The following is a 23158-nucleotide window of genomic DNA, read 5'->3' as shown; positions in this document are numbered from 1 at the left end:
ACGTGCACTAGGCCGAGCGCGCGCTCGCAGATCAGATTATGAGCGTGGAGAGAGACTTTCCGGACTCTCTTGTTATAATTCTCGGTGATTTTAACAAAGGGAATCTCAGTCAGGAATTACCAAAATACAAACACTTTGTTAAATGCCCGACCAGAGAAGGGAGCATGTTAGATCATTGTTACACGACAGTGAGTGGCGCCTACCGCGCGGTGGCCCGTGCAGCTTTGGGACTCTCAGATCACGTGATGGTCCACTTGATCCCCACGTACAGACAGAGACTTAAACTCTCTAAATCACAGCTCACTCTGGATCACAGACTTCCTGACGGACCGGAGTCAGCGTGTGAGGCTGGGAAAAAATGTCTCGAACACTCGGGCTCTCAGCACAGGATCTCCACAGGGCTGTGTCCTTTCCCCTCTGCTCTTCTCCCTCTACATGAACTGCTGCACCTCCAGCCACGACTCTGTAAAGCTCATCAAGTTTGCGGACGACGCCACCCTCATCGGACTCATTTCGGATGGGGATGAGTCTTCTGCCTACAGGAGGGAGGTGGACCGGCTGCTGACCTGGTGCAGCAGCAACAACTTGGAGCTCAACGCCCAGAAAACAGTGGAGATGATCGTGGACTTCAGGAAAGCCACAGCCCCCCCGCCCTCCCTCGCCCTCACCAACAGCCCCATCACTACTGTGGACTGTCACCGCTTCCTTGTCACCACCATCACCCAGGACCTCAAGTGGGAGTCAACCATCAGCTCCCTCATCAAGAAGGCCCAGCAGAGGATGTACTTCCTGCGGCAGCTGAAGAAGGCCAAGCTGCCTGTCCAGCTGATGGTGCAGTTCTACACGGCCATCATCGAGTCCATCCTCTGCTCCTCCATCACGGTGTGGTACGCCGGGGCCACAGCCAGGGACAGACACAGACTGCAGCGCATTGTGGCCTCTGCTGAGAAGGTGATTGGCTGTAGCCTTCCATCTCTCCACGACCTGCACGTCTCCAGGACTCTGGGCCGAGCAGGTCGGATCACAGCTGACCCTTCTCACCCTGCACACGGTCTGTTCAAACCACTCCCCTCGGGCAGGAGGCTACGGTCCATCCGGACCAGAACCTCCCGCCATAAGAACAGTTTCTTCCCCTCTGCCGTTAGACTCATGAACTCCTCATAACTCAGTCACCTTAAGCTTAACTCTGTCACTTTATCATTTTATCACGGGTCACTTTAGACAGTGTACTTTGGTTTTTAATTGCACTCCTCCCACTGCATTGTTTTTTCTGTTTCTCTGTTTTTCTGTTGCACACAGCCTTTCATATTTCATATTTCTTTTTTTTTATCTTATATTTTATCTTATTTTGACACATATGTTATATTTTATCTTAACATTTTATCTCTTCTTAATGTTGCACCATTGCACTGAAGCAAATTCCTAGTCTGTGAATCCTGTGAATCCAGGACACAGCCCTGTGGAGATCCTGTGCTGAGAGCCCGAGTGTTCGAGACATTTTTTCCCAGCCTCACACGCTGACTCCGGTCCGTCAGGAAGTCTGTGATCCACCTGCAGGTGGAGTTGGGCACGTGGAGCAGAGAAAGCTTGTCCTGGAGCAAAGCTGGAAGGATGGTGTTGAATGCAGAGCTGAAGTCCACAAACAGGATCCTAGCGTAGGTTCCTGGGGAGTCCAGGTGCTGCAGGATGGAGTGCAGGACCAGGTTTATGGCGTCATCTACAGACCTGTTGGCTCTGTAGGCAAACTGCAGGGGGTCCAGGAGGGGGTCGGTGATGGACTTCAGGTGGGATAAAACCAGGCGTTCGAAGGTCTTCATGACTACAGACGTGAGAGCCACAGGCCTGTAGTCATTAAGTCCAGTGACGTGTGGTTTCTTGGGGACTGGAACTATGATTGAGGACTTGAAACAGACTGGAACATGGCATGACTCCAGGGAGGTGTTGAATATCCCCGTGAAGACTGGGGCCAGCTCATTAGTGCAGTGTCTCAGGGTGGCAGGAGAGACACAGTCTGGGCCCGGGGCCTTATGTGGATTCAGCCTTTTGAAATGTCTCCTCATGTCCTCCTCTTGGACCGAGAGGGCAACAGGGGGAGTGGGGAGGGCAGCAGTGAGAGGGGGGGTGGTCCAGAGTGTTTGAATATCCAGTTGTGTGGGGGATGGGGAGGTGTGAGTCCTTGTCTTCAAAGCGTGAATAGAAGACGTTCAGGTTGTTGACCAGCTTCAGGTCGTCAAAAGAACGAGGTGCTTTGGGCTTGTAGTTGGTGATCTCTTTCAACCCCCTCCACACAGAGGCCGAGTCGTTGGCAGAGAACCTTTGCTGCCGACGTGAACTGTACATGGATTTAGCCTTTGCCACCTCCTTGTTAAATCTGTACTTTGCACCTCTATAGCTGTCTCTGTCTCCTTCTCTGAAAGAAAAATGTGTGTTAAAGTGCACTCTTGGGAGGACAAACGCATGTTAAAGTGCACTCTGGAGAGCCAGAACGCGTGATAAAGTGCACTCTTGTTTTTTTCTATGCCCACTTCCATACAGTGGGCATAGAAAAAAAATAGTTTGAAGGAAACAGGAGTTCACTGTGATTTAATTCTTTTTTGAATAGACACTGCCATCTAGTGGCTTCAGAAAAAAAACATCAAACGCTTCATGTTGCCTCATTTTACCATCACAGTTCAGGAGTCCCTGTGTCAGAGAGTTAAAATGACAATAAAATATACATACATACATACAGATATATACACTCAACAAAAATATAAACGCAACACTTTTGGTTTTGCTCCCATTTTGTATGAGATTAACTCAAAGATCTAAAACTTTTTCCACATACACAATATCACCATTTCCCTCAAATATTGTTCACAAACCAGTCTAAATCTGTGATAGTGAGCACTTCTCCTTTGCTGAGATAATCCATCCCACCTCACAGGTGTGCCATACCAAGATGCTGATTAGACACCATGATTAGTGCACAGGTGTGCCTTAGACTGCCCACAATAAAAGGCCACTCTGAAAGGTGCAGTTTTGTTTTATTGGGGGGGGATACCAGTCAGTATCTGGTGTGACCACCATTTGCCTCATGCAGTGCAACACATCTCCTTCGCATCATCCGTGAAGAGAACACCTCTCCAACGTGCCAAACGCCAGCGAATGTGAGCATTTGCCCACTCAAGTCGGTTATGACGACGAACTGGAGTCAGGTCGAGACCCCGATGAGGACGACGAGCATGCAGATGAGCTTCCCTGAGACGGTTTCTGACAGTTTGTGCAGAAATTCTTTGGTTATGCAAACCGATTGTTTCAGCAGCTGTCCGAGTGGCTGGTCTCAGACGATCTTGGAGGTGAACATGCTGGATGTGGAGGTCCTGGGCTGGTGTGGTTACACGTGGTCTGCGGTAGTGAGGCTGCTTGGATGTACTGCCAAATTCTCTGAAACGACTTTGGAGACGGCTTACGGTAGAGAAATGAACATTCAATACACGAGCAACAGCTCTGGTTGACATTCCTGCTGTCAGCATGCCAATTGCACGCTCCCTCAAATCTTGCGACATCTGTGGCATTGTGCTGTGTGATAAAACTGCACCTTTCAGAGTGGCCTTTTATTGTGGGCAGTCTAAGGCACACCTGTGCACTAATCATGGTGTCTAATCAGCATCTTGATATGGCACACCTGTGAGGTGGGATGGATTATCTCAGCAAAGAAGACGTGCTCACTATCACAGATTTAGACTGGTTTGTGAACAATATTTGAGGGAAATGGTGATATTGTGTATGTGGAAAAAGTTTTAGATCTTTGAGTTCATCTCATACAAAATGGGAGCAAAACCAAAAGTGTTGCGTTTATATTTTTGTTGAGTGTATATATATATATATATGTATATATATGTGTGTGTGTGTGTGTGTGTGTAATGTCTGTCCTTTAACTCCGCCCTCTTCCATTTCTCTCCGCCAGCATTCAGTCAACTACATGAAAGTCGCCTTCATGCCTCCGATGGAGGACATTGGTCCAGAGCCTCTGTTTGTCCAGTTTGTCTTCTCTGTCAGTGACCATCGGGGCAGCACCATCTCTGGCCTCATCTTCAACATCACCGTCCTCCCCGTGGACAACCAAACACCAGAGGTCAGAGGTCAAACTGCACCAGTGAAGAGTTTTTGTGTGTCCATGTTGACCTTACTCATGTGAAACGCCTTGAAGCAGCTTTGTTGTGATTTCGTGCTATATAAAACAAAATAAATTGAAACTTAATTGAAATTTTCAGCGTTGTGAAGGACTCGCGGCCGTACGTCATTTAGTTTCCTGTATTTGAGGAATGTGACCGCAGTGATATCATCAGATGCTGGTTTTTAGATCCTGTGTGTGGTTCTCAGGCCTTCACCAACCTGCTGCGGGTGGAGGAGGGAGGAGGAACCTTCCTGACGGAGGAGTACCTCATGATCCGGGACCGGGACAGTCTGGAGGAGGAGCTGAGGGTGGAGCTTCAGAGGGAGGCGGACCACGGCTGGCTGGAGCTGCAGGGCCGGATGGTGAAACCAGGAGACAGGATGACCCTGCAGGACCTGAGAGGCCTCCAGCTCAGGCGAGTGTGTGTGTGTGTGTGTGTGTGTCTGAGATACTCAGAAAGACGCCATCACTCCGTCTGCAGAGAAAAACACACAGACTGTTTTGCAGGTACGTCCACGATGACTCCGAGTCCACCGACGATGCCGTCCACCTGAAGGTGACGGATGGTCTGAATGCTGTCGAGGTCATCCTGCCGATACAGGTGATCAGAAATTCATATTTACATGCAGCGACCATCGTGGCAACACAGCTGCCAGCACTCTGACCCCCCAGCATGATGGTCTGGGTTCAGAACCCACACAGATCCTATTCTCCAAGTGCACCAGCATGTGCGTCTGGAAGAGCGTCCCGACCTGCCTAAATGGGGATCAGTTTTACAGGACACTTATTGTCTGTCAATTTGGAGTGAGTTACTTTCAGGAAGGGGTTCAGGTTTGAATTCATGAAGTCGTGTTCTGACTTTCTCACATCATTCTGAACAAAGACTTTTGTGAGACAGACGGAAGATTGGACAATTCATCTGCGTCTTTGCTTACATCGTAACAATTATGACATCACAAACTCTCCTCAGGTGTTGCCCATGAACGATGAGCCCCCCCAGCTTGGTCGGGGCTTACGGGGGGAGCTGAGCTGTGAGGAAGGGGGGCGGGCCCAGGTGAGCGTGGACTACCTGTCAGCCACTGACCGGGACAGCGACGACTCCAGACTGACCTACATGCTGGCTCGCAGTCCGATACGAGGGGAGCTGCAGAGGTCTGGGCAACAGATCCACAAGTTCTCCCAGCAGGACCTGACACAGGGACACATCTTCTATGTCCATACAGGTGAGGTGCATCATGGGAGCACATCAGTCTTTTTTGCATACACTCTTGGGGGAAGATTTTATTTGTCCTTAAGCTTATAAAAATACATTTATGTCTTGTACAATCTTGTTTCGTTGAAGGTTGCATCACCTGAGTGACATGAGTTCAGGAGTTGAGACCAGGTTACCCCGTTAACCAGCATGCACGTGAAATGAGCCCATCTCCAATATCAAATAACACCACAAAGTGTTACAGCAGGAAGAATATTACACAGTAAAAACCACAAAGCAGATCATCACCACATAAAGTGGAAAGAGATGGAGAGAAAGATGAAGATGAGATCTTCTACCTGTAACAGTAACTTGTGTCATGACGGATACACTGTTGTGGTATACAGTATCTTGGACAGGATCCAAAAACTATCTTGTATTGCACATGATACTGCACAGCTCCTTGTATTCAATTCAATTTATTTCATTTACAACCCCAATTCCAATGAAGTTGGGACATTGTGTAAAATGTAAATAAAACAGAATACAGTGATTTTCAAATCCTCTTCAACCTATATTCAATTGAATACACCACAAAGACAAGATATTTAATGTTCAAACTGATAAACTTTATTGTTTTTGTGCAAATATTTGCTCATTTTGAAATGGATGCCTGCAACATGTTTCAAAAAAGTTGGGACAGGGGCAACAAAAGACTGGGAACGTAGATGAATGCTCAAAGAACACCTGTTTGGAACATTCCAGAGGTGAACAGGTTAACTGGAAACAGGTGAGTGTCATGAGCTTGCCTCTACTGGTGGTTGGCTCTCACTGCGGTATTGTATCACTTCCTGTTCCGGAGCACAGCGGTGTTTTTCTGTATCTGTTAGCTGTTTAATCTGCGCAGTTAGATTGATCTAGTTATCTAGATTACGATTTGTTTCCCAGTGTAATCTTTACGTGCCTTAACTAAAGCACTCCTTCTGCTGAATCACCTCTAAATTATTTACACATTATTCACTTTGCGTGTTTTTAGGAATCCGCTAGCTTAGCGTAGCTACTAGCTCTTAGCCGATTTAGCATGGCGGCTTCTCCTGTCTCTCCCGCACTTTTCTGCTCTGGGTGTGAAATGTTTAGTTATTCCTCGGCCTCCTTTAGCAGTAACGGTACTTGCAATAAGTGTAGCTTATTCGTAGCTTTGGAGGCCAGGCTGGGCGAATTGGAGACTCGGCTCCGCACCGTGGAAAATTCTACAGCTAGCCAGGCCCCTGTAGTCGGTGCGGACCAAGGTAGCTTAGCCGCCGTTAGTTACCCCCTGGCAGATCCCGAGCAGCCGGGAAAGCAGGCCGACTGGGTGACTGTGAGGAGGAAGTGTAGCCCTAAACAGAAGCCCTGTGTACACCGCCAACCCGTTCACATCTCTAACCGTTTTTCCCCACTCGACGACACACCCGCCGAGGATCAAACTCTGGTTATTGGCGACTCTGTTTTGAGAAATGTGAAGTTAGCGACACCAGCAACCATAGTCAGTTGTCTTCCGGGGGCCAGAGCAGGCGACATTGAAGGAAATTTGAAACTGCTGGCTAAGGCTAAGCGTAAATTTGGTAAGATTGTAATTCACGTCGGCAGTAATGACACCCGGTTACGCCAATCGGAGGTCACTAAATTAACATTAAATCGGTGTGTAACTTTGCAAAAACAATGTCGGACTCTGTAGTTTTCTCTGGGCCCCTCCCCAATCGGACCGGGAGTGACATGTTTAGCCGCATGTTCTCCTTGAATTGCTGGCTGTCTGAGTGGTGTCCAAAAAATGAGGTGGGCTTCATAGATAATTGGCAAAGCTTCTGGGGAAAACCTGGTCTTGTTAGGAGAGACGGCATCCATCCCACTTTGGATGGAGCAGCTCTCATTTCTAGAAATCTGGCCAATTTTCTTAAATCCTCCAACCGTGACTATCCAGGGTTGGGACCAGGAAGCAGAGTTGTAGTCTTACACACCTCTCTGCAGCCTCTCTCCCCCTGCCATCCCCTCATTACCCCATCCCCGTAGAGACGGTGCCTGCTCCCAGACCACCAATAACCAGCAAAAATCTATTTAAGCATAAAAATTCAAAAAGAAAAAATAATATAGCACCTTCAACTGCACCACAGACTAAAACAGTTAAATGTGGTCTATTAAACATTAGGTCTCTCTCTTCTAAGTCCCTGTTGGTAAATGATATAATAATTGATCAACATATTGATTTATTCTGCCTTACAGAAACCTGGTTACAGCAGGATGAATATGTTAGTTTAAATGAGTCAACACCCCCGAGTCACACTAACTGTCAGAATGCTCGTAGCACGGGCCGGGGCGGAGGATTAGCAGCAATCTTCCATTCCAGCTTATTAATTAATCAAAAACCCAGACAGAGCTTTAATTCATTTGAAAGCTTGACTCTTAGTCTTGTCCATCCAAATTGGAAGTCCCAAAAACCAGTTTTATTTGTTATTATCTATCGTCCACCTGGTCGTTACTGTGAGTTTCTCTGTGAATTTTCAGACCTTCTGTCTGACTTAGTGCTTAGCTCAGATAAGATAATTATAGTGGGCGATTTTAACATCCACACAGATGCTGAGAATGACAGCCTCAACACTGCATTTAATCTATTATTAGACTCTATTGGCTTTGCTCAAAAAGTAAATGAGTCCACCCACCACTTTAATCATATCTTAGATCTTGTTCTGACTTATGGTATGGAAATAGAAGACTTAACAGTATTCCCTGAAAACTCCCTTCTGTCTGATCATTTCTTAATAACATTTACATTTACTCTGATGGACTACCCAGCAGTGGGGAATAAGTTTCATTACACTAGAAATCTTTCAGAAAGCGCTGTAACTAGGTTTAAGGATATGATTCCTTCTTTATGTTCTCTAATGCCATATACCAACACAGTGCAGAGTAGCTACCTAAACTCTGTAAGTGAGATAGAGTATCTCGTCAATAGTTTTACATCCTCATTGAAGACAACTTTGGATGCTGTAGCTCCTCTAAAAAAGAGAGCTTTAAATCAGAAGTGCCTGACTCCGTGGTATAACTCACAAACTCGTAGCTTAAAGCAGATAACCCGTAAGCTGGAGAGGAAATGGCGTCTCACTAATTTAGAAGATCTTCACTTAGCCTGGAAAAAGAGTCTGTTGCTCTATAAAAAAGAAAATAAGAACAACCCCAGGTTTCTTTTCAGCACTGTAGCCAGGCTGACAAAGAGTCAGAGCTCTATTGAGCTGAGTATTCCATTAACTTTAACTAGTAATGACTTCATGACTTTCTTTGCTAACAAAATTTTAACTATTAGAGAAAAAATTACTCATAACCATCCCAAAGACGTATCGTTATCTTTGGCTGCTTTCAGTGATGCCGGTATTTGATTAGACTCTTTCTCTCCGATTGTTCTGTCTGAGTTATTTTCATTAGTTACTTCATCCAAACCATCAACATGTTTATTAGACCCCATTCCTACCAGGCTGCTCAAGGAAGCCCTACCATTATTTAATGCTTCGATCTTAAATATGATCAATCTATCTTTGTTAGTTGGCTATGTACCACAGGCTTTTAAGGTGGCAGTAATTAAACCATTACTTAAAAAGCCATCACTTGACCCAGCTATCTTAGCTAATTATAGGCCAATCTCCAACCTTCCTTTTCTCTCAAAAATTCTTGAAAGGGTAGTTGTAAAACAGCTAACTGATCATCTGCAGAGGAATGGTCTATTTGAAGTGTTTCAGTCAGGTTTTAGAATTCATCATAGTACAGAAACAGCATTAGTGAAGGTTACAAATGATCTTCTTATGGCCTCGGACAGTGGACTCATCTCTGTGCTTGTTCTGTTAGACCTCAGTGCTGCTTTTGATACTGTTGACCATAAAATTTTATTACAGAGATTAGAGCATGCCATAGGTATTAAAGGCACTGCGCTGCGGTGGTTTGAATCATATTTGTCTAATAGATTACAATTTGTTCATGTAAATGGGGAATCTTCTTCACAGACTAAAGTTAATTATGGGGTTCCACAAGGTTCTGTGCTAGGACCAATTTTATTCACTTTATACATGCTTCCCTTAGGCAGTATTATTAGACGGTATTGCTTAAATTTTCATTGTTACGCAGATGATACCCAGCTTTATCTATCCATGAAGCCAGAGGACACACACCAATTAGCTAAACTGCAGGATTGTCTTACAGACATAAAGACATGGATGACCTCTAATTTCCTGCTTTTAAACTCAGATAAAACTGAAGTTATTGTACTTGGCCCCACAAATCTTAGAAACATGGTGTCTAACCAGATCCTTACTGTGGATGGCATTACCCTGACGTCTAGTAATACTGTGAGAAATCTTGGAGTCATTTTTGATCAGGATATGTCATTCAAAGCGTATATTAAACAAATATGTAGGACTGCTTTTTTGCATTTACACAATATCTCTAAAATCAGAAAGGTCTTGTCTCAGAGTGATGCTGAAAAACTAATTCATGCATTTATTTCCTCTAGGCTGGACTATTGTAATTCATTATTATCAGGTTGTCCTAAAAGTTCCCTAAAAGCCTTCAGTTAATTCAAAATGCTGCAGCTAGAGTACTGACGGGGACTAGAAGGAGAGAGCATATCTCACCTATATTGGCCTCTCTTCATTGGCTTCCTGTTAATTCTAGAATAGAATTTAAAATTCTTCTTCTTACTTATAAGGTTTTGAATAATCAGGTCCCATCTTATCTTAGGGACCTCGTAGTACCATATCACCCCAATAGAGCGTTTCGCTCTCAGACTGCAGGCTTACTTGTAGTTCCTAGGGTTTGTAAGAGTAGAATGGGAGGCAGAGCCTTCAGCTTTCAGGCTCCTCTCCTGTGGAACCAGCTCCCAATTCAGATCAGGGAGACAGACACCCTCTCTACTTTTAAGATTAGGCTTAAAACTTTCCTTTTTGCTAAAGCTTATAGTTAGGGCTGGATCAGGTGACCCTGAACCATCCCTTAGTTATGCTGCTATAGACGTAGACTGCTGGGGGGTTCCCATGATGCACTGTTTCTTTCTCTTTTTTGCTCTGTATGCACCACTCTGCATTTAATCATTAGTGATCGATCTCTGCTCCCCTCCACAGCATGTCTTTTTCCTGGTTCTCTCCCTCAGCCCCAACCAGTCCAGCAGAAGACTGCCCCTCCCTGAGCCTGGTTCTGCTGGAGGTTTCTTCCTGTTAAAAGGGAGTTTTTTCCTTCCCACTGTAGCCAAGTGCTTGCTCACAGGGGGTCATTTTGACCGTTGGGGTTTTACATAATTATTGTATGGCCTTGCCTTACAATATAAAGCGCCTTGGGGCAACTGTTTGTTGTGATTTGGCGCTATATAAAAAAATTGATTGATTGATTGATGATTGGGTATAAAAGGAGCATCCCAAAAGGCTCAGCCATTCACAAGCAAAGATGGGGTGAAGATCACCACTTTGTGAACAACTGCATGAAAAAAATAGTCCAACAGTTTAAGAACGATATTTCTCAAAGTTCAGTTGCAAGGAATTTAGGGATTCCATCATCTACAATCCATAATATAAGCTATAAGAAGATTCAGAAAATCTGGAGAACTTTCTACACGTAAGCGACAATCCCAAAAACCAACATTGAATGCCTGTGACCTTCGATCCCTCAGGCGGCACTGCATTAAAAACCGACATCATTGTGTAAAGGATCTTACCTCGTGGGCTCAGGAACACTTCAGAAAACCATTGTCAGTTAACACAGTTCGTCGCTACATCTACAAGTGCAAGTTAAAACTCGACCATGCAAAGTGAAAGCCAAACATCAACAACATCCAGAAACATCGCCGCCTTCTCTGGGCCCGAGCTCATTTGAAATGGACAGACACAAAGTGGAAAAGTGTGCTGTGGTCTGATGAGTCCACATTTCAAATTGTTTTTGGAAATCATGGACGTTGTGTCCTCTGGACAAAAGAGGAAAAAGACCATCCAGATTGTTACCAGTGCAAAGTTCAAAAGCCAGCGTCTGTGATGGTATGGGGGTGTTTAGTGCCCATGGCATGGACAACTTACACATCTGTGATGGTATGGGGGTGTTTAGTGCCCATGGCATGGACAACTTACACATCTGTGATGGCACCATCAATGCTGAAAGGTACATCCAGGTTTTGGAGCAACACATGCTGCCATCCAAGCAACATCTTTTTCAGGGACGTCCCTGCTTATTTCAGCAAGACAATGCCAAGCCACATTCTGCACGTGTTACAACAACATGGCTTCGTAGTAAAAGAGTGCGGGTACTAGTCTGGCCTGCCTGCAGTCCAGACCTGTCGCCCATTGAAAATGTGTGGCGCATTATGAAGCACAAAATACAACAACAGAGACCCCGGACTGTTGAACAACTGAAGTCGTACATCAAGCAAGAATGGGAAAGAATTCCACCTACAAAGCTTCAACAATTAGTGTCCTCAGTTCCCAAACGCTTATTGAGTGTTGTTAGAAGGAAAGGTGATGTAACACAGTGGGAAACTTTTTTGAAGCTTTTTTGAAACATGTTGCAGGCATCCATTTCAAAATGAGCAAATATTTGCGCTAAAACAATAAAGTTTATCAGTTTGAACATTAAATATCTTGTCTTTGTGGTGTATTCAATTGAATATAGGTTGAAGAGGATTTGAAAATCATTGTATTCTTTTTTATTTACATTTTACACAACGTCCCAACTTCATTGCGCTCACAGAAATATTTAACCCTAACTTTTAAGATTTATGTAATTTTATTACATGACGAATTCCCATTTACTTTTTTAGATAATTTTAATACAAACCTACCAAATAAACCTTACATGATGCCTATTCATTACTGTAATAAATACTATTTATTTGAAATGCATAATCCTCAACTTTATGTATTTAGTATTAATAAAATATAATTACTCTAAATCAATAATAATGACAGTATTAAAATACATAAAGTATATTGTTTGAATTGCATAATACTTGTGTGTGTTTATCTTGTATAGGTAACATAAGTATTATGCAACTCAAACAATATACTTTATGTATTTTAATACTGTCATTATTATTGATTTAGAGTAATTATATTTTATTAATACTAAATACATAACACTGAGGATTATGCATTTCAAATAAATAGTATTTATTACAGTAATGAATATGCATCATTTAAGGTTTATTTGATAGGTTTGTATTAAAATTATTTTAAAAAGTAAATGGGAATTTGTCATGTAAGAAAATTACATAAATCTTAAAAGTTAGGGTTAAATACTTCTGTGAATGTGGAATTGGGGTTGTATATAGCACCAAATCACAACAAAGCTGCCTCAAGGTGCTTCACACAAGTAAGGTCTAACCTTACCGACCCCCAGAGCAACAGTGGTAAGGAAACTCCCTCTGAGGATTTGAGGAAGAAACTTCAAGCAGACCAGACTCAGAGGGGTGGCCTTCTGCTTGGGCCATGCTACAGACAGAAATTACAAAACAAATATACAGGAAATTTTGGGAGTCCATGTTGGGAGGAAAACCTACCCTCTTGGGAGGCAAAACACGTGTTATTATCTTGGCTCGTGACCTACAATTACTTCCACAACAGAATACTGTGTATTGTCCGACACTATGTAGTTTTTGTCCCCAACAGTATATTTTACATTGCCCTAAATTGCCTTTAATGGCATTCTGTAGTTGGTTGCATTGTCCTCTACATCTTGTATATACAGGATGTTACCTTATATAGTGTCCTACTATAGCTTCCTGTGGTGCTTAAATAGTGTTTTGGGGTATCTTCTAGGGTATATATATCTTGTGTAATGTTTTGGAGAATTTTGTACAGTGTTGTGTAGTATCTTGTATACACTGTGCAACCTGTGTCAAGCATCTTACTGTAATATTTAATGGTTACTGCAGTGTCTTAATAGTGTACTGTACTCTAGAATATTGTCAGTACAGTATCTTGGATAGTGTAGCGCTAATCTTGTATTGCCAAGTTTGTATTTTATAGTGCTACGTAGTATCTTGGACAGTCCAGTATGATGCCTCACCCTTGAGAACTTGTTTTGGGATTTTAGACAGTGTTTTGTGGTAAATTAAGTCCCTTCGGCTGCTTCCTTGTTTTCACTCGGGGTCTCCACAGGAAATCCGAGGTGGATCTGCATGTTGAAGTTTTACGCCGGATGCCCTTCCTGACACAGTTCCACATTACCAGTTGACCACTTGTCCATTGTTTTGCATGTTGTACACCTGCCTACAGCATTTCAGATAGTGTCTTATAATATCTTGTGTTTCCTGTTCATTTGTGTACTGTGTTGAGGCAAAAAAGAACTTCCACCATAGTATAGTATTTCACCACTTATAGTCTAAGATGCTATCTTAGACTATAAGCATGCATTACTGCCTACAAAGCGGACCTACTACTCTGATTTTATCAACAAAAACAAGCATAACTCCAAGTTCTTGTTCGACACAGTGGCAACACTTATTCATGGACAACCACCTGTAGTTCACTCTCATTTTTACAGCACAAGATTTCCTGGATTAGAAGAAAATAGAAGACATCAGGTTAAACATATCCCGGCATGCCTTAACCCAGCCACTACACCCTGCTATTGAGGTGGGAGCCATTACTGAGGTATTACCTAGATTTACAGAATTTGATAGTATCTCACTAGGCGTGCTGACAAAACTTGTAATGTCAACAAAAAGCACAACCTGCTTATTTGCTAGAAATTATTAATTTTTCTTTAACTTCTAGATCTGTTCCTAAATGTTTCAAATCTGCCGTGATTAAACCATTACTTAAGAAACCTAATCTTGACTCTAGTGTATTGAAAAACTATCGGTCGATATCAAATCTATCATTTTGATCTAAAATTCTGGAAAAAGTGGTGTCACGGCAGCTCGTAGACTATCTTACTGAGAATAATCTCTTTGAGCCACTGCAGTCTGCTTTTCGAAAATATCATTCCACAGAGACGGCTCTCACTAAAGTGGTGAATGATCTTCTGCTTACAATGGATTCAGACACCACTACAGTTCTGTTGCTGTTAGATCTCAGTGCTGCATTTGATACAGTGGATCATCATATGAGGTCTGTTAGAAAAGTATCTGACCTTTTTATTTTTTTCAAAAACCTGATGGATTTGAATCATGTGTGCTTGCATGAGCCAACCTTGAACTTTCGTGTGCATGCGTGAATTTTTTCACGCCTGTCGATTGCGTCATTTGCTTGTAAACAGCCTTTGTGTGAGGATGGGTGGAGTCTCTCGTCGTTTTTTCTTTGCAAGGAAATGGCGGAACGACTGGAGCAGCGCGACTGCATCAAATTTTGCCGGAAACTGGGCGACAGCCAGGTGGAAACCAGGTGACAGAAGATTTGGCCATGAAAAGAGTTGCAGCGAAATTCATCGGCACGAAGCTAATGGCGCAGCAAAAGCGCCACCGTGTTGAAGTCTTATAGGACATGTTGTGACATGCTCAGCTCTTCCACCATTCGGAAGATTCAGACTGCTTTCAGTGGCTTTTCAGTTGTGTGACTATCCGAGAAATTGTGGACGAGCTGGGCACAAGCCATCGGCATGAATTTCGCTGCAACGCTTTTCATGGCAAAATCTTCTGTCACAGTGGAATGTGCTGAAAATGTGCTGATGTCCACCTCTTCCACAATTTCTCGGATAGTCACACGATGGTCCCACATCACCACAGCGTTCACTTTGGAAATGATCTGGTCATTTCAGCATGTTGTTGACCACATTACACCCATTTTGGCGTCTCTTCACTGGCTTCCTGTCCCAGTGAGATCAGATTTTAAGGTTCTGCTACTAGCCTATAAAATTGTTCACGGACTGGCATCTCGCTACCTAGCTGACCTAATTAAACCTTATGTACTGGCCCGGGCTCTGCGTTCTCAGGGTGCAGGATGACTTTGTGTCTCTCGGGTGAATAAAAAGTCTGTGGGTTACAGAGCTTTCTCTTATCGTGTCCCTGTTCTGTGGAATGATCTCCCTGCATCAATAAAACAGTCAGATTCTGTGGAGACTTTCAAGTCCAGATTTAAGACACACTTATTTTCCCTTTCATATGTCTTGCATACTGGTATAGTTTTGTTTTATGCTTTTTACTCTTTTAATTCATTTTATTAGTAAACGGAGCGTGCCGCGGCCTCAACTTTACCTAAATTCTGGGTCTTTTAGTGAAGCTTAGGACTAGTGGCCGGCGATCACCTTAGTATTTCTTCTGTTTTTCTTGTTGTTTAATGCTGACAAATTATACTGTATTTTTTGTCTTTCTGATGCCTGATTCTGTTTTTTCTCTCTGTTTGAGGTGCAACTCCATCCAGAGATGGGTGTGGTGTCTGTTCCTGAAACCCTCCTGTCCTGTGCACCAGCAACATTTCCTGTATATTCGTTATGTGAACTGTTCTGGAATTTATGTCTGTATCATGGCCCAAGCAGAGGGTCACCCCTTTGACTCTGGTCTGCTTGAGGTTTCTTCACTGTCACCTGTGTTCTTGCTCTGGGGGTTAGACCTTACTTGTAAGGTTAGACCTTACTTGTGTGAAGCGCTTTGAGGCAACTTTGTTGTCATTTGGTGCTATATAAATGAAAATAAATTGAAACAGTCTGTCTGAGGCTGTTTGTGGAAATAAAGTCAAGAAATTGACAGGTTGTCAAAATTACATGCTTTTAAATTGAAGCCTCGAAGACGCATGCAAATTCAAAATCAGACCAGCAGGATTTTGAATAAGTGTGTGCACAGAGCAGTTCTGAAGGTGCTGTTGTGTACATTCAGATAAAGGTGGGGCAGTACAGCAAGCAGTCACGTACACATGAATACATCTCAGCTTTTCCCTTGAAAACTCTCACTGAACAACAAATGTTATCACAGTTTCTGCTGGGGAGAAAAAGGGAGGAGACCAGCAGAGATTGTGTGTTTTTTCAGCTGCAAGGTTACATGGAGGCATTTTTACTACAGAGTTAAATAATTTAGATGCAAAGGTTTTAGGCAGGCAATCTGTAAGGTAAAAATGAATCATTTTACATGACAACTGCCACATAGTATTTTGGATAGTGTTGTACCCCCTACAGTATCTTGTATATCATGTGGTGGTGGTGGAATCTGTGGTGGAGGTGTCAGAGAGGAGGATGCTGAGGAAGCTGCTCAGCATCCTGGACAGCACCTCCCACCCCCTGCATGCCACACTGACGTCCTGTAAGAGCACCTTCAGCCACAGACTGAGACCACCGAGCTGCTCCACAGAACACCACAGGAGGTCCTTCCTGCCTGTGGCAGGCTGTATAACTCCTCCCCCTTCTGCAGGAAGATCAGAGTTATTCATTTACTCAGAGTTGTGCGCAATATTGTCGAACATCTTGTGCAAATATCTTCCAGTCATTTCATATAAATTTATTGTACTTATTATAAAAAATATATTGATTGATTTCTATTTAATACTAACACTTTCTGTAATTGCATATTTAGCTAACCATTGTTTACTGTTTTCCATTTCTGTACTCTGGTAAAATCATGTCCTTTGGGATAAATAAAGTTGATCTTGATCTTTATCTTTGGTATCCTGAGGAATCATGCTCTTCGTTAGTCTCCATGAGCACTCAACAGAAGACAAATTGTATGTATATATGTATTTGTGTTCAGGAGGCGAGATCGGACCCGAGCCAGTCTCGGACACCATCACTCTCATCGTCTCTGATGCCGAGGCCGGAGGGACGGACAGCTGTTGTCATGGAGATGTCCCGCCCCCACCGGTCCCACTACATGGCACACTTCCTGTTTATGACCTCAACATCACCATTCTCCCCATCAACAACAAAGTTCCAACCCTCTTCCTGGGTAAGACATCTCCCTCATTCCCACGCATTCAGGAGGAACTCGGGTCAGAGTGGACCAGCAGGTTCCTGCTGTGGACCATATGATCTTTTTGAGGTTTGTCAGTTCTATGAGGACTGGTGGATTTGATCTGGTCTAACAGACTGGAACTGGATGGTTAGGGATCTGTTCGGATAGTTCGCTCACTCAGTGTCTTCCAGCCCTGTGTTCCACATCTTCTAGCTCTGCCCACAGCTAATTAGTTCAAACAGGTGTTGTCAACTAACAGGTGTCAATAGACAGCTCATTATTATAGTTTGTTTTTTAACTTTGTGTGTGTGTCTTCTTTTTTTATTTTATTTTTAAAGTGTTTCTTGATTTTTGAAAAAGAGGAGAGAAAGAAAGAACAGAAGAGGAAACTACAGAACATACAGACCACATTTAACAAACATTCAGAGCAATAAGGATGGGTGACGGCTTTTTAAGTTCAAGGGAAGTAAAATCAAGTGACTATGTACAAGCGACTGCAAAACCATCAGATAAAAGAAAAAAACTACACTGATCACACAGTTAGTTCAAAGTTCACGATGTCCTCTGATTCAGGTAAATGTCCCATTTCTTCCAATATTCCTCAGATTTGTGAACTGCAAATCTTATTGAAAAGGTCAATCTCTCCATTGTGTGAATCTCTTTGACAACCTCTATCCAGTCCAGCGATGATGGTGGATCCACACTCAACCATTTGTGAGTTATGGCTTTCTTTGCACCTACTAGTAGGATTAGGAGAAGATATCTGTCCAATTTCCTCAACCCTTGGTGTAGATTGTATAGATAAAATAAAGTAAAATCACAGGGTAAGTTCAAGCCCATTATGGTATTGATTGCGATAATCACCTCTGACCAGTAGGGTACGATCTTAGTATATCCCCAGAAAATGTGATAATGTCCTGCTGACATGGTCCCACAGTTCCTTCAACACTGGGCCTTTACATTGTCTACTTTTAATACTAGGGGCAAAAAAAAAAAAAAAAAAAAAAAAAATCAGACCATGTTTGCAAATTCCCTCCACAAACCTGAGCTTGAGGTAATGAGCACAGCATTGCATATATTTAACAGTTATCATTTTAGCTTCTTTTTCCCATCTAATTTTAATGTGTGTTGTATTAAGATTGTAAACATGAGTATAAGTTGGATATCTGTTTCTCTGGAGCGTTTGCATGAATCAAAAAGGATCTTAACCAGTCCTGTTTCCTCCTCGTCTGTAAGTCCCTTCGGCTGCTCCCTTGTTTGCACTCGGGGTCACCACCGCAAATCCAAGGTGGATCTGCATGTTGAATTGGCACAGGTTTTACGCCGGATGCCCTTCCTGACGCAACTCCACATTACATGGAGAAATGTGGCAGGGGTGGGATTTGAACCCAGAACCTTCTGAACTGAAACCAAGTGCATTAACCACTTGGCCACCACCCCTGACCTAAGAGCTTTATATTTTTATTGTAATGGTGTCTTAACTGGATGTATCTAAAAAAAAAATCTTGTTTTTGCACATTATAGATTTCTAGAAGTTGCAGGAAGTCTTTCAGTACATTTTTATTAGAAATTCTCCAATATCCTGTTAAACCCCTTTGTGACCATTGTCTGAAGCTCTTGTCTATGTCTGCTGGTGCAAAATCTGTGTCATAAGCGGGCCATCGCAAACTCCGGGCACTCCTTTCAATTTTTGTGTGTTTTAATATTTTTTGCCATATATTCATTGGTACTTTTATCCACACAGGGAACAGGTCTGTCTCTATGTATGTTTGAATAAGAGATTGATCTCCAAGCAATGCCTGGAGGGGTGTCTGACAGTAGGACTGATCTACCTCTTTCCATTTAGTCTCATTGGTTGGGTCACACCAGCCAATCACAATTCGCATCTGTGCTGCCCTATAATACCCCTCCAAGTGTGGCAGAGCGAGCCCGCCCTGTCCTTTTGTAGTTGTAACATGTGAAAATTTATTCTTGTTTTTTTCTCTCTCCAAATAAAATGTGACAGTATTCCACTTGTTAAATTGCTTGGAGGACACGTGAACAGGCAGTGCCTGAAAAAGATCAAGAAGTCTTGGTAGAAGGTTCCTTTTTATTATGTCTAGCTCATTGTGCATGTTCATGGATAATAATGACCAACGCTGTAAATCCGCTTTAATTTCTGATGTTAGTGGGACATAATTGTGTTTGAACAGGTTGGATAAATCTTTGGGTATTTGAACTACTAAGTATTTTATAGAAGTATTATTCCATTTGAATTTGGACATTTGTTTGAACGTCTTGTGATGGTTGGTAATTATATATGAGGACCTGGGTCTTCTACAGATTTAACTTGTAAACCGAGTTTAAGCTGAATGTCTTAAGTTAAAAGGAGGAGATTTGGTAAACTCAGGTCAGGGTAAGACAAAGTTACCAGGACGTCATCCACATGCAAACAAACTTTGTGTGTTGTCCCGTTAATTGTTACCCCCATAATGTCTTTGTATTCTCTGATAGCCTGAGCCAGAGGTTCGATAAAAAGTGCAACAAGAGAGGGGCTTGGGGGGGGGGGGGGGGGCACTGGAGGCTGGGGGGGCACACCTGACGACAGCCCCTTTCCAGCCACACTGTATCTGATAAATCACCATTAATCTTGATCCTGGAAACAGGTGAATTATATAACGACTGCAGGCATCTGATGATTTCTCTACTGAAGCCGAATCTCTCTAAAACTAAGTAAAGGTAATTCCAACATACCGAGTCAAACGCCTTTTCAGCATCAAGGCTGAGAACCATTGATTCTGTATTTTTCATTTGGTCTACCAGATGGAGAGCCCTCCTCACATTGTCATGAGTTTGCCTATTTCGGACAAAACCTGTTTGATATGTGTCTGTCAATTCAGGAATTATAAATTCAAGCCTTTTAGTCAATATTGTTGCAAATATCCTGTAGTATATGTTTAATGCTGATATTGGTCTGTAACAACCACACTCAGCATTGTCTTTACCTACCTTAGGAATGACTGAAATCACCGCTCGTTTCCATGAAGGTGGTATCTCCCCCCACTGTAAGCACATGATTAAAACAATCCCCCAGCAGGGAATTAACAGCTGTTGAAAATGTTTGTACCACTCCGCTGGGTAACCATCCTGACCTGCCATTTTATTCCCTTTCAGTTTTGAAATGATGTTATTAATCTCGTCCACAGTTATATGTTACGGGCACTCCAGATGAGGTTAGTGTTGGGCCGGCTAGTGAGCCCATTAGCATCAGCTTAGAAACGCCAGCTGTGGAGGACGGCTTTCGGACTGTGGCTAGGCGGAGGAAGCCCCGTAGGGCTTGGTGCCAGGTTGTGGCACCCAGATCACACTCGCCAGTGCGAACTGTGAATCGGTTCTCCCTCTTGGATTTGCCTGATGTGAATTCTCTGAGCCCACAAGTGACTTCCACTCCTGTCTCCAGGCCGAAACACCGGACTTTAGTGATAGGGGATTCTATCACCCGCAAAGTCAGGTTACACACGCCGACTGACGTTAAATGTATTCCTGGGGCCAGAGGTCCCGACATTGCATCTCATCTTAGGGTGCTGATGCTGCAGAAGGGAAGACAGACGAAGGAACATGACATGAGATATAGTCACATAGTTATTCACGTTGGCAACAATGATATCAGGATGAAGCACTCAGAGGTCACAAAAATGGACATAGAGAGGACTTATGACCTTACCAGAAAGATGTGTCAGCATCGATTAATAGTCTCTGATCCCCTCCCCTCCCGGGGTACTGATGAGGCATTTAGCAGGCTGACATCGTTAAATAGGTGGCTGGCGCAGTTTTGTAGACAGCAAGGCTTTAGCTTTATTGATAACTGGCCTTCGTTCTGGGGCCGCCGTGGAGTGCTGATGCCGGACGGCCTCCAACCTACTGGGGAAGGTGCCGCCATCTTGTCTGCGAACATAGATAGAGCTCTACAGGGAGGGTAACATTAGGAATCTACAGCAGGCCACGGAGCAGGTGATTAGAGACCCTGCAAGGCTTATGACAAATGTGGGTGTGGAATCCATTAGCTTAGCAGGGAAATTAGTGCAGAAAATCCACTATGGTGATAGTGCAGTTTATCTGCCAGGGAGGGAATTTCAACAAGTTGAGACTGTGGCCTGCTTCCGTAGTCGTGTCCATAAAAATCATAGAGGGATATGCTTTCCAAACTTAATACCCATTACTATATTGGATGATGTGGAAATTGAGGATGGCCCAGTGGTTGTTCCAGCAATAGCAAAGATTTTGTGTCTGCTACCTACAACACGTGTGGAATGTCTCAAACCTAAACCTACTTCTAGGCATCTTATATATGCTACTCTGGAACCACCCTTAAACCCAAACAGTTCAACTGTCAACCCCACTGAGGTCCTCAGACTGGGTCTCATTAACATAAGAACACTGTCCTCAAAATCATTGTTGATCAATGATCTAATTATTGATCATAACTTAGATATGATTGGGCTATGTGAAACCTGGCTTAAACCTACAGCTGTCCTCCCCTTAAATGAGGCCTGCCCACCAGCATATACATTTAGTCACGTCCCTCGTGATGCGAAGCAAGGCGGGGGTGTTGCTCTTATTTATAAATCTAGGTTTAGCTTATTAGCTGTTGGGGGTTACAAATATAACTCGTTTGAGCATCTGATTCTCCGCTCTGCTCAGGATATTACACATTGCCAAGGTCAGAAGAATAAAAATCAGTCGTATTATTTTGTCACTGTATATAGGCCTCCCGGCCCACATTCTGAATACTTAGATGAATTTGGTGCATTCATCTCTAACTTGACAACTAGTACAGATAACATTCTGATCATTGGTGACTTTAACATTCATATAAATAAACTGTCTGATTCCCTCTGCAAATCATTTATGGAAATTGTGGATGCATTAGGATTTCGGCAATGCATTCGGGATTCGATGCACATTAGTGGAAATACCCTGGATCTGGTTCTCGCACATGGTATTGCTGTCATGAATATTGACATCATGCCTCTTATATCAGTGATGTCTGATCACTCACTTATTAAGTTTACAGTTTCGCTGCCGTGTTTAGTGGAACAACAACCTTATATATCATTACAGCGATGCATCAACTCCTCAACTAAGACTGAACTCGAAGCTAGACTGCCTGATGTCTTAGCTTCACATGTGACAAATACCCAGTCAGTAGACAGACTTGTGGATAGTTTAAACTCAGTGCTCAAAACTACACTCGACATGATTGCACCACCTGTGTTAAAACCACGCTCCCCCAAATCACAGTCACCTTGGTTCAATGATTACCTGCGTGACCTCAAGCATAAAGCAAGAGGTCTAGAATGGAAATGGTGTCGTTCAAAATTAGAAGTATTTCATCTTGCGTGGCGTGATGCTATCTTAGACTATAAGCATGCATTATTGGCTACAAAGCGGACCTATTACTCTGATTTGATCAACAAAAACAAGCAAAGTTCTTGTTCGACACGGTGGCAACACTTATGCATGGACAACCACCTGTAGTTTGCTCTCGTTTTACAGCACAAGATTTCCTGGATTACTTTGGGAAGAAAATAGAAGACATCAGGTTAAACATATCCCAGCATGCCTTAACCCAGCCACTACACCCTGCTATTGATGTGGGCACCACTACTGAGGTATTACCTAGATTTACAGAATTTGATAGTATCTCACTAGGCATGATGACAAAACTCATAATGTCAACAAAAAGCACGTGTTTATTTGATCCTATACCAACAAAACTGTTTAAGGACCTGTGGCCCACTCTTGGGCCGACTGTGCTGGAAATTATTAATCTTTCTTTAACTTCTGAATCTGTTCCTAAATGTTTCAAATATGCAGTGATTAAACCATTACTTAAGAAACCTAATCTTGACCCTAGTGTATTGAAAAACTATCGGCCGATGTCAAATCT

The 23158-nt window shown here is 43.1% G+C and overlaps 1 protein-coding gene across 1 annotated transcript in view; it reads left to right on the top strand.

Annotated features, from left to right (window-relative positions):
- frem1b (Fras1 related extracellular matrix 1b) overlaps positions 1–23158 on the top strand; it is a 199592-nt gene that overhangs the window by 85648 nt on the left and 90786 nt on the right. Inside the window, exons 13-17 of the mRNA XM_034179310.1 lie at positions 3950–4117; positions 4366–4574; positions 4667–4760; positions 5130–5382; positions 17029–17223. Of these exons, the coding sequence (XP_034035201.1) occupies positions 3950–4117; positions 4366–4574; positions 4667–4760; positions 5130–5382; positions 17029–17223 (919 nt within the window). The remainder of the gene's footprint in view (positions 1–3949; positions 4118–4365; positions 4575–4666; positions 4761–5129; positions 5383–17028; positions 17224–23158) is intronic.

Source organism: Thalassophryne amazonica, chromosome 10 (assembly GCF_902500255.1).
Source record: "Thalassophryne amazonica chromosome 10, fThaAma1.1, whole genome shotgun sequence".
NCBI lineage: Eukaryota > Metazoa > Chordata > Actinopteri > Batrachoidiformes > Batrachoididae > Thalassophryne > Thalassophryne amazonica.
The sequence above is the reverse complement of the archived record's forward strand: the minus strand, read 5'-3'. Positions and strand labels throughout refer to the sequence as shown.